Here is a 17,968-nt window from a genome sequence, read left to right on the forward strand (position 1 = left end):
ATTATATTCTTCTTGAAGTCTGTGGGTATTTCCCCTGTCTCATACATCTTGCTCACCAGATGGTAGAGTTTTGTCATGACTGGCTCTCCCAAGGCCATCAGTAGTTCTAATGGAATGTTGTCTATTCCCGGGGCCTTGTTCCGACTCAGGTCTTTCAGTGCTCTGTCAAACTCTTCACGCAGTATCTTATCTCCCATTTCATCTTCATCTACATCCTCTTCCATTTCCATAATATTGTCCTCAAGTATATCGCCCTTGTATAAACCCTCTATATACTCCTTCCACCTTTCTGCCTTCCCTTCTTTGCTTAGAACTGGGTTGCCATCTGAGCTCTTGATATTCATACAAGTGGTTCTCTTCTCTCCAAAGGTCTCTTTAATTTTCCTGTAGGCAGTATCTATCTTACCCCTAGTGAGACAAGCCTCTACATCCTTACATTTGTCCTCTAGCCATCCCTGCTTAGCCATTTTGCACTTTCTGTCGATCTCATTTTTGAGACGTTTGTATTCCTTTGTGCCTGCTTCATTTACTGCATTTTTATATTTTCTCCTTTCATCAATTAAATTCAATATTTCTTCTGTTACCCAAGGATTTCTATTAGCCCTCGTCTTTTTACCTACTTGATCCTCTGCTGCCTTCACTACTTCATCCCTCAGAGCTACCCATTCTTCTTCTACTGTATTTCTTTCCCCCATTCCTGTCAATTGTTCCCTTATGCTCTCCCTGAAACTCTCTACAACCTCTGGTTCTTTCAGTTTATCCAGGTCCCATCTCCTTAAATTCCCACCTTTTTGCAGTTTCTTCAGTTTCAATCTGCAGTTCATAACCAATAGATTGTGGTCAGAATCCACATCTGCCCGTGGAAATGTCTTACAATTTAAAACCTGGTTCCTAAATCTCTGTCTTACCATTATATAATCTATCTGATACCTATTAGTATCTCCAGGATTCTTCCAGGTATACAACCTTCTTTTATGATTCTTGAACCAAGTGTTAGCTATGATTAAGTTATGCTCTGTGCAAAATTCTACAAGGCGGCTTCCTCTTTCATTTCTTCCCCCCAATCCATATTCACCTACTATGTTTCCTTCTCTCCCTTTTCCTACTGACGCATTCCAGTCACCCATGACTATTAAATTTTCGTCTCCCTTCACTACCTGAATAATTTCTTTTATCTCGTCATACATTTCATCAATTTCTTCATCATCTGCAGAGCTAGTTGGCATATAAACTTGTACTACTGTAGTAGGCATGGGCTTTGTGTCTATCTTGGCCACAATAATGCGTTCACTATGCTGTTTGTAGTAGCTAACCCGCACTCCTATTTTTTTATTCATTATTAAACCTACTCCTGCATTACCCCTATTTGATTTTGTATTTATAACCCTGTAATCACCTGACCAAAAGTCTTGTTCCTCCTGCCACCGAACTTCACTAATTCCCACTATATCTAACTTTAACCTATCCATTTCCCTTTTTAAATTTTCTAACCTACCTGCCCGATTAAGGGATCTGACATTCCACGCTCCGATCCGTAGAATGCCAGTTTTCTTTCTCCTGATAACGACGTCCTCTTGAGTAGTCCCCGCCCGGAGATCCGAATGGGGGACTATTTTACCTCCGGAATATTTTACCCAAGAGGACGCCATCATCATTTAATCATACAGTAAAGCTGCATGTCCTCGGGAAAAATTACGGCTGTAGTTTCCCCTTGCTTTCAGCCGTTCGCAGTACCAGCACAGCAAGGCCGTTTTGGTTAATGTTACAAGGCCAGATCAGTCAATCATCCAGACTGTTGCCCCTGGAACTACTGAATAGGCTGCTGCCCCTCTTCAGGAACCACATGTTTGCCTGGCCTCTCAACAGATACCCCTCCGTTGTGGTTGCACCTACGGTACGGCCATCTGTATCGCTGAGGCACGCAAGCCTCCCCACCAACGACAAGGTCCATGGTTCATGGGGGAAGGACTAGACACTGTCCAAATAATATCTGATCAGGCTCCAAGCAGGTCTATAGCAACAGCATAAGTCTTAAATCTTACGATACTCCCATTTTGCTGTTTAAAACAATGAAAGATGATGTACTGTAAGCAGGGGTAAGCAACAAAGATTATACTAAATAAAACACTGTTATTATGTCTAAAGTGATATGGGTTTCAGCTGGATAACAAACTAAAATGGACTCTACACTTCAACTAATCAAGAAGATCGGTTTTGCTCATAGGAGTTTTATTATTGCTTAACTACAGCCCAGACAGTAGAAGAAAGTGCTAACTGTCAGTTTAACAGTTGTGAAGAGGATAGGTTGCTGTTCATCTTAAACGAAAAGACTGATAGGACACAGTCACACAAGCAGTCACATATATCATATGTCTGAAACTGAATTCCTTGCTCTGCAACATCTGAAAGAGCATTGCAGACACCATCTGCATAAGTTATCCAACCTGCTGACATCCTACAGCTGCCTTGGGGCACCACTATCCAACCCCTATCCTATCCACTGTGTTCCCCCTTGTCAATCCCTCATAGCACCCAGACCCTGTCTAGCTGACCATTTCAACTTGCAGATCCCCCCCAAACTCCCTACAAACACTCCAGAGTCAAAACGATCCCAGAACAGTGTTAACATTTCCACCAAAATCCTCAGTTCCATAGAAGTTTCAGCCCTATCCAAGGCCTCACCTTCAGCTCTATTCCCAAATTTCACCATGTTGGACTTGTCAGAGACCTACTCTTTTACTTGTGGTCCCTGCAATGGAAACACTCCTTTGCTACCAATCCCTCCAACCAGTCAACCTAATTCCAACGTTGAACCTTGCCTCTCCCAGTTCATACAAAAATCCCATCATGATCTTCTCCCCTTCGCCTCCAGTCTGACCATCACTTCAACTGGCAGCCCACACACAATGAAAATATCTTAGACTTCATAGCTACAAACAGGCGAGACCTTTTCGACAGCGATGGTATAGAGACGAGGATTAGTGATAATGATGTCATCATAGCGACTATGGTTACAAAAGTTAGTAAATCACTGAAGGACAGCAGGCAGATTCCATATTTCTAGATTTTCTAAAAGCTTTTGACAACATCCCTCACTACAAACTGTTAATGAAGATAGGAGCATACGGAGTAGCTTCCCAGATATGCAAGTGTCTTGAAGACTTCTTAAGAAATAGAAGTCGGCTGCTGTGGCCGAGCGGTTCTAGGCGCTTCAGTCCAGACCGCGCTGCTGCTACAGTCGCAGGTTCGAATCCTGCCTCAGGCATGGATGTGTGTGCTGTTCTTAGGTTAGTTAGGTTTAAGTAGTTCTAAGTCTAGGGGACTGATGACCTCATGTTCTTAGACCCATTTGAACCAAGAAATAGAACCTAGTATGTTGTCCTTGATGGCAAATGACAAGGGTGTCATCAGGAGCACCCTAGGTAAGTGTGATAGGACTGCTATTGTTTTCAATATACCTATATAAAATGGCAGACAGGGTGGGCAGCAATCAGTAGTTTTTTGTTGATGATGCTTTGATGTACAGGAAGGTGTCAAAGTTGTGTGACTGTAAGAGGATACAATATTACTTAGAAAAAATTTCTAGTTTGTGTGGTGAAACTGTATAAAAATGTAAGTTAATGCAGATGAACAAGAAAAACAAACCCATAATGTCTGGATACAGCATTAGTAGTGTCCTGCTTGAAACAACCACATTGTAACATTGCAAACTGATATGAAGTGATATGAGCATGTGAGTATAGGGAAGGTGAATGGTCGACTTCGGTTTATTGGGAGAATTTTGAGAAAGTGCGATCCATCTGTAAAGTAGACCACATATAGGATACTGCTGCAGCTGTCTCTTGAGTACTGCTAGAGTGCTTGGGATCCACACCAGGTTAGAGCAAAGGAAAACATCGAAATTGTTTAGAGGTGAGCTGCTACATTTGTTAGTAGTAGGTTTGAACAACACATAAGTATTGTAGAGATGCTTCGGGAACTCAAATGGGAATCCCTGAAGGTAAGGCGATGGTCTTTTTCATGAACACTTGAAAAAAGTTAGAGAACTGAAGTTTGAAGCTGACTGTAGAATGATTTTACTGCTGCCAACATACATTTTACATGAGGACCATGACAATAAGACATGAGAAATTAGGGCTCATATGGAGGCAGATATACATGTTTTTCCCTTGCTCTATTTGCAAGTGGAACAGGAAAGGAAATGACTAGTAGTGGTACAGGGTATCCTCTACCATGCACCTTACAGTGGCATACGGTGTATGTATATAGATGTAGACTGGAACAACTGAACCACATCTGTTGTCAGTGCTTTGATTATCTATCATCAAACCGTGAAATGAAGGACATCCTACCTGAGATCTCTCCTAAAGTGGTGTTCCGTCACCCACCCAACCTCTACAGTATCCTAGTCCATCCCTGTGCCACTCCCAATCCTATCCCCTTGCCCCAGAGATGGTTCAGATGGCTCTGAGCACTATAGGACTTAACTGCTGAGGTCATCAGTCCCCTAGAACTTGGAACTACTTAAACCTAACTAACTTAAGGACATCACACACATCCATGCCCGAGGCACGATTCGAACCTGCGACCGTAGCAGTCGCGCGGTTCCAGACTGTAGCGCCTAGAACCGCTCGACCACCCAGGCCGGCGCCCCAGAGATTACATTCCTGCTGAAGAACCAGGTGCAAGACCTGCCCAATCCACCCATCCAGCACATTCTATTCCAGTCCTGTCACAGAATTATCCTATCCCATCAGAGGCCCAGCCACCTGTGCAAGCAGCCATGTCATATACCAGCTCTGCTGCAGTCGTGCACAGCTTTTTATATTGGTATGACTACCATCCAGCTAGTCACCAGAATGAATGGCCACCATCAAACTGTGGCCAAGAGCAAAGTGGACCACCTTGTGGCACAACAGGCAGCTGTACATAACATGATTTATTTCAGTGGCTGCTTCACAACACAAGCCCTCTGGATCCTCCCCTCCACCACCAGCTTTACTGAACTGTCCAGGCGGTAGTTACCCTAACAACACATTCTCTGCTCCCGAAATTATTCCTTCGTTAATCTGTGATAACCTACTGTCCACATATTATCCACCCAACAGTTTACATCCCTTCTTGCCCTATTGCCTCTCATCACGTTCATTGTGTGCCTCTCTCTGCCAATTTCCTCACCAGCCTTTTCCCCTCCATGCTCCTCTCCTTTTCTGCTCCTAATTTCGTCTACCGCCTCTTCAGCAGCTTTCCGATGCTGCAGCCTTGTCCTGCTGCCTTCTAGTCCCAGCTTACTCCGCCAGACAATGCTTTTCTCTCCCCCATCTGTACCCAGCTACTGTTCTCCCTTTACTGCCCCACTCCCAATGGCTACTTTCATTCAACAGAACAGTCAAAGATAGTGGTCATGTTTGTGTGTGAGGTGTGCCTGCTTGTGTGAATGTGTGTGTTTTCTTCTTTTCTGAAGAAGGCTTTCGCCGAAAGTTCAGTGTGTAACAGTCTTTTTGTTGCACGTGTCTGCAACTCATTGTGTCATATTTACAGTGAGTAGCAATCTATTCTTTTTCATAATTGTTAATATTTCGACCTGGACTTTCCATTGTTTTTACTCTCAGTTTTGGAAGTATTAGACTTCACATTATCTGCAGTGTTTTCGTATGCACCACTTGCTAGCAAAATGTAGTTCCGTATGTACAGCTAGAAATTAATGTTTCAGAATACACACTTGTAGGTTAGCACTTTTTCCCCACCAATGCCTTAAATGGCCCCATACATTTGTGTGTAACAACTATTACTATTTGAACAATTGGAAGTCCAGGATGGAATGACAACAATATTATGAAAAGGATGGATTGCTACTCACCACCGTGTTGCTGGCTACAGTCGTCGTGTGTGTCAGTTGCGTTTGTGTGTAAATGTACACCACCGTGTCCCTGGTGCTTTCTACTTTGGAAGAAGGAGACCTTTTGGCCAAAAGCTTAAATGTATATTTCTGTAGATTTCAGTTTTTTGAGGGTTTCCTAAAGCCAAATGCTAGTATTATTCTTTTGAAAAGCATGCAGCCGGCTTCCTTCTCCATCCTTTCTTAATTCCAGTTGGTGCTCAATCTCTAATGATCTCACCATTTAAAGGACATTAAACTCTATTCTTTTATCCTCCCAGGTCTCTCCATGCCTTTCTGTGCATTATGGTCTTCAGCTCTAGAAATCCATGTTCCTACAGTGTAGTTCCCTATTATCGTCTAGTCACCTTCCATTAGGTTGTTTTCTTGGTCTTTTCTTGTATCTTATAATCCATCTAAGAACTTCGTTGGTCCATCTGCCATCCATTCACCTGCTTTTGTGTCTTCCACATCCATTTAATTTGCATTATAGTACTAATCATATCTTTCACCGCAGTTTTTTTCCCTAATCCATTTATTTGCTTCCTGTTCCCTTTAGCAGCCCCCATCAAGTCTCTCTTGATTGCTTGCTTAGAAAATCCCTAGTCTTTGAATGTAACCCCCCCCCCCCCTCCTCCTCCTCCTCCTCCTCCTCCTCCTCCACCGCACACTTATTATAAACTTTACTTTTGAGGCTTTTTGGAATTTTGTTTTGAAAACTCTGTTTAGTTTACCAAAATCACTGCAGCCCACTTTTATTCATCTGTTGTTCACCGTGTTGTCTTAAATTGCCCAAAATAAAAAAAATCTTAACAACTTGGTTCTATGACTTTATTGTTTATTTGTATTATTATATTTTTAGTGTGTTGATTATATCTTATTTCAGTCTTGTTATAATTCACCTTCAGCCTTGCTTTGAAAGTTGTGCTGTTATATTCCTTCATTCAATCTTGAAGTTTATGTGCCTTAAAGGTAAACAGAACAATCCTATCTGCAATGTGTAGATGGTTCAGTATATTTAATTACCATGTGGTGATTCTTCATTTTCCCAGTTTAGGCTGTAACGTCCTCTAGGACTGCTGAGAATAGTACTGGTGATTCAGAATCTCCTTGTCCGATTCTTCTTTCAATTATGAATTTCCTACTATCCTGATGAAGTCTAATGGAAGCCTTAGTACTGCTGTAACTGTCTTCAATATACTAACATAGATTGAGTTAGTGCCTTGTTTCTCAACTGCCACTGCATTTTGATCCTCATTAGTTCTCTCACTAAGGCCACCATTCCCATATGGAACTAACATATTTAAACTAGTCAGGGTTGTTTTTTGCAATTTTAACTCTTACTGAAACTGCCCCTGTCCATTACGTGAAGAATTCATTGATTCAGAATATCTTACATGTAAAAGTATCTCTCATTAAGTTCATTCAAAATGTTGCATACCGTCAGTCCCTATTCCATATTTAATCTTTTTCTGGTGAAATACTATTTATTCTTTGAAAGTTAAATGTAGATAAACACACATCTAGAAGAGACCTCTTCAAAAATCTTTTGATGCTTTTATTCATAGCCTTTGAAATTTACTCATTAATGAAAATCAATGAAACAAGTGAAAACAACAATGGTTTATCCTATCTGATCAGAGACAGAGCCACCCGTGAAAACAGCTTAATCACATACTAATTTCCCTGCAACTAATGCATGGCTTTTTGTGCAGAAACAACCACTGGTTAATTGTGCACTCTTATCGATGCTGCTGAGCACACTGTGATAAACTTGATAAACTTCAAAATGTGTTTCACAAACAATACCACATAGAGACTCACCCAACACATGATTCTCTGAACTGGGTAGCTAACAATATCCCCTCCAATACATCCTTCAATTCCACAGTTCTCCCGGCCTTGCTTATTTTCCAAAGGTATTTTATTGTGTTACAATGACTGCAGTTGTATGGAATTGATGGTTTAGCAAAGGATAGTTTGCATCACATTTAACAAAAAGTATATATAAGTTAAGGTAAATAATTCAGCTGATGGAAGTAGGAGAGAGTTTTTAGGCTGCTGAAGTGAAATAATTAATGATGCTGCAAGGTTCACACATGGATCCCTGGAATACAATCCCCTATTCAGTTACCCTTATTTAGGCTTTACATAGCTTCTGTAAATTAATTAAGTAAATGCTGGGATGGTTGGTTAAAGAAGTCGCTGCCCCCTCTCTCAAACAAACAAACACACACACACAAATATTAGTACGAAGTTCTATGAAGTATGCGTTGGCACAAATGTCTCACTTGTTATGCAGATGCTGTAATTTAGGAGAGCACTCACCAAATTTTAGAAGCACTGAGTCATCGATGGGGGGGGGGGGGGCATGCTAGCATGCTAGCTTTCAGAATAAGGCTAGCAAGTTTTCTCTCTCTCTCATGTGTGCCTTTTAATGACTCAGCAGCTCTGCTTGTCGGTGAGTGGTCTCATGTATTCTTAAATTATTCATGTTCTATCAGAATAGTCCTTTTTATGTCCTCTCCTATCTGTGCCACAATATGGCTTAGTGGTGGGCAGAATGAGTCCTTTCTACTTCCAGTAATTTATTTGAGAAATACTATTGCGGTTTTCGAGTTGCAACTGACAACATACTTGGTGAGGTGCTGTGATGCTGTTTGTCAGTGTACCCAGCTGTTTAAAGAGGCTCTGAAGTGGGCACCACATATTATCCTCAATCCTGACGAAGCAGGTCTCTGCAATGAATGTTTCCTTTCATAATTAAAAGTTACCCATAAAATGGTATGAGACATTAGCGAGTGAAGGTTGGAAAAAAAATGATCGTGACATTTTCAGCTCCAAAGGCATCCTATTATCTATAAAGCAAAAGTTGCAGAGCTCAGTCATTTAAGAAGAGATATTCAACATGTGACTCTCAGTTTAATATTAAAACCTAAGAATTTAGGATATTATGTTTCATTTGTATTTTGTTATAATGAATTGTCTATGGAGCGTTTTACAGAACCCTAACAGTATTTGTGAGTAAATAGGTGTGTCAGCTCACTATTTGACAAAACAAAAAATCAAACACAGGAATGTTGCATAGACAATTAAAAAGTAAAATTAATCTTGGGCTTCCAAATTTTCATAAATCAAATGCCACAAAGACAAGGAATACATACTGGGGGAAGAAAACATTATTCCAATCACTGTATATGAAGATACATGGTGTATGAGAGTCAGATGTTGCTGTTTCATAGGCTTTTTAAGTAGAAGCTCGTCTTCTATCACAGCTTCTATTAGTTTGTTTACGGAACAGAATCTTCAGCCTCTGTTGTCTGGTATTAAATTGTCCTTGTAATTAGACTCTGTGTGACAGTTTTGTGATTTCTTTAATGCTTGTGCTATATTTCAAGTCAGCACATATTGAAAGCCATATTCCACACATGGTGATCAGACATATGTTTTCATTCCTCATTTCCTCCCCTCGGAGAAGAGAGCAGGGTGTTTGAGGGCATATATGAAGTGCTATCTGCAACCATTGGGTTTATGGTAATTGTGTGTTTTTTTCTTTAGCATTTTCATATGCCAAAGGGGTTAGGAGGAACTTATATCTCTCAATTGGTAATGTATTTCAAGGGGATTACTGGGGACATTTCTGGTGTATTTACTTTGCTGCCAAGGGAAACTACCTTAATCCCTGGTCGGATCAGAATTTTACTAACCAATACAATATCTCAAGGTTATGCTTACTAGGTAGTAACTAGAGGTTCCAGGATCAATTCTCAATTACTCCCTCTGATTTTTCTGGGAACAGAAGGTCTGAAACAGAGTCTAAAGTACTTTTTGAGGCCAAGTGAGAAGCTGCTGGATTGACTAAGTAACAAAAATTAGTTAGTAGTATTCTGAAGGCTGTCAAATTGAAAGACTATCTCTCTGGCTGTACCACACAACATTTATTCATCATCATCATCTAATGCTTAACTTTTGTTGTATGAAAGCAGGAGAAATACTGATGTATATTTAGTAGTGACAGTAATCCATAGTGCGTGAAAATATGCATTCAAGTTGCTGGAGCACTGAATTGTGATCACTGAAACTAGTTCTACACTAATATCTTATTTAAAACACAGATAGTTGTAAGTTAACAAAACCTTGAAAGACTGTTTCAGGCTCTCAGTTTCTGTGTGCACTTCACGAATATGCACAAGTATAGTGAATGTATGTATTACATCTTAAATTCAGGAATTGTGTTTTTGAGGCTTTGGCTGCTGATGCCATTATTAATTAGAATACAGCAGAACTGACGAGATTTGGAAATATGCAATTTGTTTCATCTCTTGTCTAATGACAGTTGTTCTGCAATTACCATGGTTTTCCCCTACATGGCATAAGTCAGTAACCAGGATAATCTTTTTTTATGACACAGTTTCCATTTCAGCCTTTGTCCCTCTTTAGTCCAACTATCAATGTTGAATTATTATCAGAAACTGAAGCCTTTAATTTCAGTAACATGATTATCAAAGCACAAATACTGTTTTTAATTGCAGGTACAGGTATTCTTTCATCAAGTCTCTGCTGAAACCATTGACTGTCTCCCGTAAAGTCTCAGTTCGAATAGATGATCGTGGGCTCCTCTGTTTGCAGTATATGGTTCCTGCAGACAAGTACACTTGTTTCATTGAGTACTTTGTAAGTACAAATTTATTGTTAGAAAAACTAATAAATGAAATGGTTAAATTAAAATGATCTAAATTCTTCTGTCATTATTAGTTTTTATTGAAACTAGTACAAAATTTTCCCACTATATTATTTTACAACAGTCATGTAATAATTATGAAAACATTTCCCTATAATTTGCCTTAAAAGAGTGACTGCACAGTTTGTATAGTTTTAAATTAATTGGCCTGTTGCCGTTAGTTGTAGGTTCCATTTGCAAATCCATAATCTTTTTTGCTTTTTTTCTTAAACAGTTTTTAGCAGAATGTAATAATTGTTACTGCCATCGCAGTAGGAAACAGAATAGAAAGCAAGTAGTTGCTTGTTACTTTACCATCAGTTCAGTGAACTTGATGTGCATGTGTGTTACAAAAATCTTTTGAGAACGCAGAACGAAGAAAATCAGTTGGCAATAAAGATTCCAGTCACACTGTAAAAGATGATCAGTTTTTATGATGGAAAAAAGTCATGGAAAGTGGAAGAGAATAAGACAGAGAGAGATTAAATCATTTTAGATCTAGTGGACCTGTGAAAAACAGAAGAGTCAAAACACGATATATGAGATCCAAATCCCTTAGGAGTTACTGTAGGTATCAAATAGAGATCTGAAGGATTAGCAAAGACAAACTAACGTAAGGATTGTAAGCAGAACAAAACATGGTTGTTAATAAACTTACCGAAGTGATTGTGGTGGTGGTTAAACAAAGGATAAGAATTCAAAGTCTAATGGGGTAAAAGACTATTTATCCTTTTCTCCCAGTATTGAGAACAAGAAGTAATTTGGTAGTCTCTACCATACTTCTTATTGATCTCCAGTATTTTTTCCCCTTTACGATTGTGTTCTGTCATCTCATTACTCTTCTGTTCTTACTGTTCTTGCACCACTTCCCTTACTGCTCGTATGCTCCCCCATGTAACTTCCTTCTACCAGTCTGTGTTTCTTTTTAATTACATAACTGTACCTTTTTGGAATTCGAATCTCATGTTTCACTCCCATTATTAATTTCTGTTCAGACATTATGTAGTCTCTCTTTCTTGATCAAGGTAACAGATCGTGTCACATTTTAGTTCTTATACCCATCCAGACATTATTTCCTTTTGTTATGTATCCTGTATCTTGTAGATGAAAGAAATCTGTTTGCATAGTCTAGAGAGAGGAGAGAGCGGGTAGATGGAAAGAGTACATTGAAGGCCTCTGTGAGGGGGAAGACTTGTCTGCTGTGATTGAAGAAGAAGAAGAAGTCAATAGGGAAGAGACAAGGGATCTAGTATTAGATTCAGAATTTGAGAGAGCATTGGGAGATTTAAGATTAAATAAGACAGAAGGGATGGATAACATTCCACCAGAATCTCTAAAATCACTGGGGGAATGTGCGAATCTGTCAATACACCATCCGACTTTTGGAAAAATGTCATCCACACAATTCTGAAGACTGAAAGAGTTGACAAGTGCAAGAATTATCATACAATCAACTTAACAGCTCATACATCCGAGTTGCTGACAAGAATAGTATAAAGAAGAATGGAAAAGAAAACTGAGCATGTGTTTTGATGACAATCAGTTTGGCTTTATGAAAAGTAAAGACACCAGAGGGGTAGTTCTAACATTACAGTTAATAATGGAAGCAAGAGTAAAGAAAAATAAAGACACGTTCATATGATGTATCAGTGCCAAATGGAGCAAGGTGTTTGAAATTTTGAGTAAAATCGGGGTAAGCTATAGGGAGCGATGGGTAACATAAAAAAATATACAAGCACCAAAAGGGAATAATAAGAGTGGAAGATCAAGAACGAAGTACTTGGATGAAAAAGGGTGTAAGACAGGTATGTAGTCTTTCGCCCCCACTGTTCAATATGCACATCAAAGAAGCGGTAATGGAAATAAAAGAAAGGTCCAAGAGCAGAATTAAAAGTAGAAGAAGACAAAGATTGCAATACATCCTGCAAATAATTGAGGATGTAGATTGCAAGTGCTACTCTGAGTTGGAGAGGTTGGCACAGGAGAGGAATTCATGGCATACTGCATCAAACCAGTCAAAGACTGATGAGTAAAAAAAAGGTTAAGGTTTTTTCCATTTATTACAGCAATGACACAGTTAAGTCAAAACATAATTACCAGTTGATTGAAAAAGAAAGAGCAGATCTCGATTGCCTATTACAGACAAACTATAAAAGATAGAAACACAGTGCTCATGTCACTGGATAGAGGAAGGTTCAAAGTTTTGACATGGCTGTGCTCTTGTTTGTTTTTACTAACGTGGCAACTACCCCACAAGAGAAACCATTGTATTTGTTGGAGTTCTGCACGAAGTCAGTCCATTGTTCAACTGCAACGTGCATTCTGCCATTGAGTCAGCAAGAAGCTGCCTCTGCACAAGCAGATTTATGACTGGTATTTAAAGTTCTATATGCAAAAGGAAGAGCACTGGTCAGCCATGCATGTAAGGTGAAAATGTTGAGCGTATCAGAGATGTGTTCACATGGAGCCCCTCAGAAAAGGAGGGCTAGGAACGTCAACTTCACGAAGATTCCAATGATTTCATTTTAATGCATGACAGCGGCCCACCTCACTTTCACCTTGAAGTGCTGCGTTATTTTATCAACACCATCACAAAATGTTGGATTGAATGAGGTGGACAACAAGATCTTTTTTTTATTGCGTTTAGCAATGTTACATTTTTTTGTATATATTTTATATGTGAATGTTCTACTTGCTGTAACAAGTAACTTGGTGATGCTTCTGGCATGAATAAATAAAATAAATTACTTTTGACCCCCCAGGTCACCAGACCTGACGCCTTGCAATTTTTTTTCTTTTTCTGTGTGTTTGTCCCACCTATGGCAGCTACTCTTCAAGAGCTGAGAAATTGAATTTTCAGTAAACAGGGACCTGCTGATTTGTGCTTGGATGAAATGGTCTGCCATTTTGAAGTTTCTCAAGCAATGCATGGTGCTCATGTTGAGTGTACGATATAGTGTGTGTGTGAACATAAAACTTCGAACTTTCTTCTATCCAGTGACATGTACAATGTGTTTCTATTTTTCGTAGTTTGCCATTAAACAACTGAAATCTGTTCTTTCTTTTTGAATCACCCAGTATATTCAGATATTTCTCGTGCATTGTTGACATTCTTTGTTGTTGCCTGAAATTGGTATTGTCTCATAGTTTATTCTACTTTCCCACCTTGCTTCTTTTTATGTTGTCTAGAATCTAGACTGTACTACACCACACCACCCTTCGTGCCATGCCCCCTCCCTCTAACTCTCCTTCTCCTCCTAACTCCCTCTGCCCCCCCTCTCTCTCTCTCTCTCTGTGTGTGTGTGTGTGTGTGTGTGTGTGTGAGTAAGTTAAAATAGTGTGTTGGAAGTTAAAATATATTTTGTTTAGCTGACAGCTGATTTATTTTGATTTATTTATTTTACAGTGTACACCTATTGCAGAAGATGATGATGACTGAATAATTTCCAACTGATTACAAGTAAGCATTGAACAGAAATTATTATTCTAAGTGACACCTGTCTATGCTGACAACTGGATGCCTTGTAATTGATTGCAACATGTTAAATCGGTCCATATGTGACCACCATTCATGTGAACAAAATGAAACATGAAGTGGCCATTTTGTGAGACAGTTTTGTCTAGGCTGGATGTAGTAAAGCAAATATATTTGTATAGTTTATCAAAACTCTTTTCTTTTTTTTTCCTTCAGGTGGCTCAACACGTCTGATGAAGCATTTCCAGCCACATTTATTGGAACTAACTGTGCAAGCTACAAAGGACTTACGAGGTGAAGGAGTGTGGAGAGACTGGGTTGGGGGTGGGGGGAGCGTATCTCAAAAACTGCGGTTGATGTGTTCTATGTGCTACAGAGACTAGTATGATACACTAATGTTTGCTAAAACTGTTACATAAATGGCAAAACTGGAGATGCCAGTGAAGGAAATACCACAGAAGATGTGACTTCTGAATATAAATATTATGTAAAATGTATTCAAATTCTTTAAAGAGCAGACAGCAAAGGTCTCACCACATCATTACCGAACACTGTGGAAGGGGCTGCTAATTTTTACATAAACATGAGTAGACTGTGAAGGATATTGCTGGACAGCATTAGAAAAGATAGTGAAGTTGATTTTTTAATGCCATATAGATATCATCTATATCAAAAGAAAACTAAAATCTGTATCTTTGATTAAAGCATTGTCCTCTGAATAATTGTAACATGCTATGAACAATGGGCAGCACTTCTGTGTATACTGTTGCAGAATGCAAATAGGCATAAAAAAATTGGCATACAGAGACAACTAAGACTCAGATTTATACCCACCATATAGTAACGATTTGCTGGCTTAACTAAAAAAATTCCAGAAATTTCTCTGAACTGAGGTACCATTTGGAGTGCTACTTTGGTGCATTGCAGAGATGAAGTTAGTTTCATTCTAAAATCGCAGTTAATGTGTGATTTTTGGTAGTAGTTCGAGGACTTTAACTAAAGGGTGAACAGGAAAAATAAATTTATGCACACTTCGCAGTAGATGGATTAATCTTCAAGAAAGTGCACAACTGCGAATAGTTAAGGACTCTTCCTAAGGACAACAGACAGACACAGAAATAGATACACATTTAACAGCTGCTAAAAGAACATTTTACAGTTAACTCAGAATTTTCTTCTACTTATTATTCAACTGCAGTGTTGGTCATAATTTGTGAATGTGAAACTAGGAAAAAGTAAACTTTAGATGCTGAAGAAGAGAAAGTTGTGCTGTGCCGGTCATACAATAAAATTATCAGAGGATAGACTACCTAATATAGTATTGTTTAGAGAAATGGATGGAATGCAACCAAGAGGAAGGTTCAGAAGCAGATGGTGGCACAGCATCTAGGATGATCAAGCAAGAATGAATATCACCAGCAAATGGACAGTCAGTGCATTAGACTGAAAATGGTTGAGGCATATAATCAGTAAGACCCCATTCATATAAAAGATGACAATAAAGAGGATTAACTGAAGTCACTGTGTAGGAAATTTTTCAAAAGAAGGTGTTGTTATAGTTGGGGGAAAAAAAGAAAAAAATGAAGTTTTTCTAGTCTATGATTAATTCTATATTCCAATATAAATCCAGTAGAATTGGTCTAGAATATAATGAAAGAAATAACAGCAACCAGTAACATCTCCATTATATTACATCCTTTGAAGGAACTAAAATGATTCTAACTAAATGTATTCTCCATAGAAAACTGTGTTGAAAAGTGTATACTGAAACAAAATGTAAGATGGTATTTGGTGATCAATTAGAAATATTATTGATAAGTAACAGATTGGAGTTACCACCTTAGGCATTCAATATTTACGCTAATAATTCACCCAGTGTCAGTAACGTATTGCAGTGGAGTGTACCTGCAATTCTACTCTACTATGAGCAGTAAAGTTCGTACTTCTTTCTGCCTGCACAGAAGCATAACTCTTTGGGCGGTTGCTTCAGTGACCAATACTGTTAAAACTTATTACTCTGTTTATTGTGTGCATTGTTTGATGTAACTGTTATGTATTTATATTTTGTGTATTGAAATAAACGCCAAAAATAATGAGCTACTGTTCAAAATATGTGCAGTATTTCAGTAGACCATCTCTTGAGCACAAACCATGCTACTCTCTGTACAACCAGCTTACAAATTTGCCGCAAATAACAGTGGCTGTATTAAGCGCTGAAGCGTGAAATGCTCTCGGCAGTTGTAATAATTCTCATCTTCTCCATCTTCACAGTCTGCTTGGCCATCACATAACCATGCTTGTGGTACACACCGTTTGTTGTGACACTGGAAACATAAATTAAATGAGTTCAGTCCAGTTATGTACAACACATAATTACCACTAGTTGAAAAGGTAATTGGTATGATTTTTACATAACTATTTGTCTCTTATGAATGAAATCAACACTGTTGCTATAAAACTCTGTAGCTGTGATCATTTAAATTTCAAGCGAAATGCATCAGATTGTGTATGCAACAGTACTGTGTGAGCATTTTCCGGAGCAAATCATAAAGGATATGCCAAAGGAAAATATGTAAAGATGCTACAGAAAAACTTCAAATAATTCATGTTGGTTATGATAATGAAGCAGGAGGTTATAAACATTTTAAGTGCTACAGGAAATTCAGTGGTTTTGGAGAGTTTGTCTAGGGCAACCCATAGCTAGATTACTGGACAAGTAAGAATGTTGAGTGATACATAATAGCAAGAGAGAGTAGGCCATGTGATGTACTACCCAACAGAGCCATTCTGCCACATCTGTCTGTGAGGTGCACATTGAACATTTGATGAACTTCATATTAGTGCATATATAGTGACAACTCTTTTACCCTTTCGTTGTTCATTATGACCGACATAAAGAAAACACAAAATATTACTTTAACAAGTGATAGTGGAAGTACTGGAAGTATAAACAGTGGCCCCTAGTAGTGCATACCCTATTGATGTCAGTTGGCAGAGGAGAAAATAGGTGGTGGTGGTTTGGGGAAAGACACAGACAGCACACTGCTGACAACAGAAAGTATTCTTTCGTCTCTACATTTTGCCTTGTACACACCACTGTAGCTCAAGCAATTCCAGCAGTTAAGAGTTGAAGTTAAGTTTAAAAAATAGTTGCAATTCTACATATTTATTGTTGTATTTCAAAAAATTATTTAAGAGTTCTGTGGCATTCCTAGATTTGTCATATACCTCATCAATGAAAAATCTACAGAACTGAAGCTTTGCTCACTTTGAGCTACAATTAGGGATTGGGATTTGTCCCATTTGAGAGCCTCAATGCAAATAGGCAATTTTGCCTAATGTCATAAAAGTTTATTGACAGAAAACAAATAATGTTATGCTCTCTTTAGTGGCTATGTGAATCACGGCATACTGGTAGTGTTAGAAATGCTTTCTGGAAGCTTTTGATAGTCAAGTTGTTTTAAACTACCGCGTTTTCCGTTGATGTACCAGGAAACAAGTGGAACATCTGGTTTGTCATAATATGTAAGTTAATATTAGCAAAACTAGATATGAGGGTAAGTCAATTATTATCCGCATAGTAGTTATAAAATTTTATTGTAATCAAATTGGAAACTTACAAGAACATCATTTTTCGACATAGTCTCCTTGCATTTCAACACACTGGGTCCATCATTGTACAAGCTTCCTGATGCCCACATAAAAGAAGGCTCTCAGTTGAGCTGTGAGCCGGGAATGAATTGCTTCTTCACTGCTTTGTCCAAGGCAAATCGACAGCCCCTTAATGCCTGTTTGAATGGACCAAACAAGTCAGAAGGGGCAAGATCAGGACTATATGGAGGATTATCCAGTACTTCAAATTTGAGTTTCTGGAACGTTTCAGCAGTGTGGGCAG

At 38.8% G+C, this 17,968-nt stretch overlaps 2 protein-coding genes across 8 annotated transcripts in view; one reads left to right on the forward strand and one right to left on the reverse strand.

Moving 5' to 3' along the window:
* LOC126203708 (cell cycle checkpoint protein RAD1-like) overlaps positions 1-16,170 on the forward strand; it is a 58,874-nt gene extending 42,704 nt beyond the window's left edge. For 5 of the 6 annotated variants that reach the window (XM_049938081.1, XM_049938084.1, XM_049938079.1 and 2 more), the window contains 3 exons: positions 10,411-10,552; positions 14,005-14,058; positions 14,290-16,170. In XM_049938081.1, coding sequence (XP_049794038.1) covers positions 10,411-10,552; positions 14,005-14,037 — 175 coding nt within the window. In that variant the 3' untranslated portion in view covers positions 14,038-14,058; positions 14,290-16,170. Of the gene's footprint in view, positions 1-10,410; positions 10,553-14,004; positions 14,061-14,289 lie in introns of all 6 variants that reach the window. The other variant, XM_049938083.1, reaches the window with a different exon arrangement.
* The window catches only part of LOC126203707 (low-density lipoprotein receptor-like), an 87,497-nt gene continuing 85,604 nt past the window's right edge, over positions 16,076-17,968 (reverse strand). For both annotated transcript variants that reach the window (XM_049938078.1, XM_049938077.1), the window contains one exon: positions 16,076-16,397. In XM_049938078.1, coding sequence (XP_049794035.1) covers positions 16,248-16,397 — 150 coding nt within the window. In that variant the 3' untranslated portion in view covers positions 16,076-16,247. The remainder of the gene's footprint in view (positions 16,398-17,968) is intronic.

This window comes from Schistocerca nitens, chromosome 9 (assembly GCF_023898315.1).
Source record: "Schistocerca nitens isolate TAMUIC-IGC-003100 chromosome 9, iqSchNite1.1, whole genome shotgun sequence".
Taxonomy (NCBI): Eukaryota; Metazoa; Arthropoda; class Insecta; order Orthoptera; family Acrididae; genus Schistocerca; species Schistocerca nitens.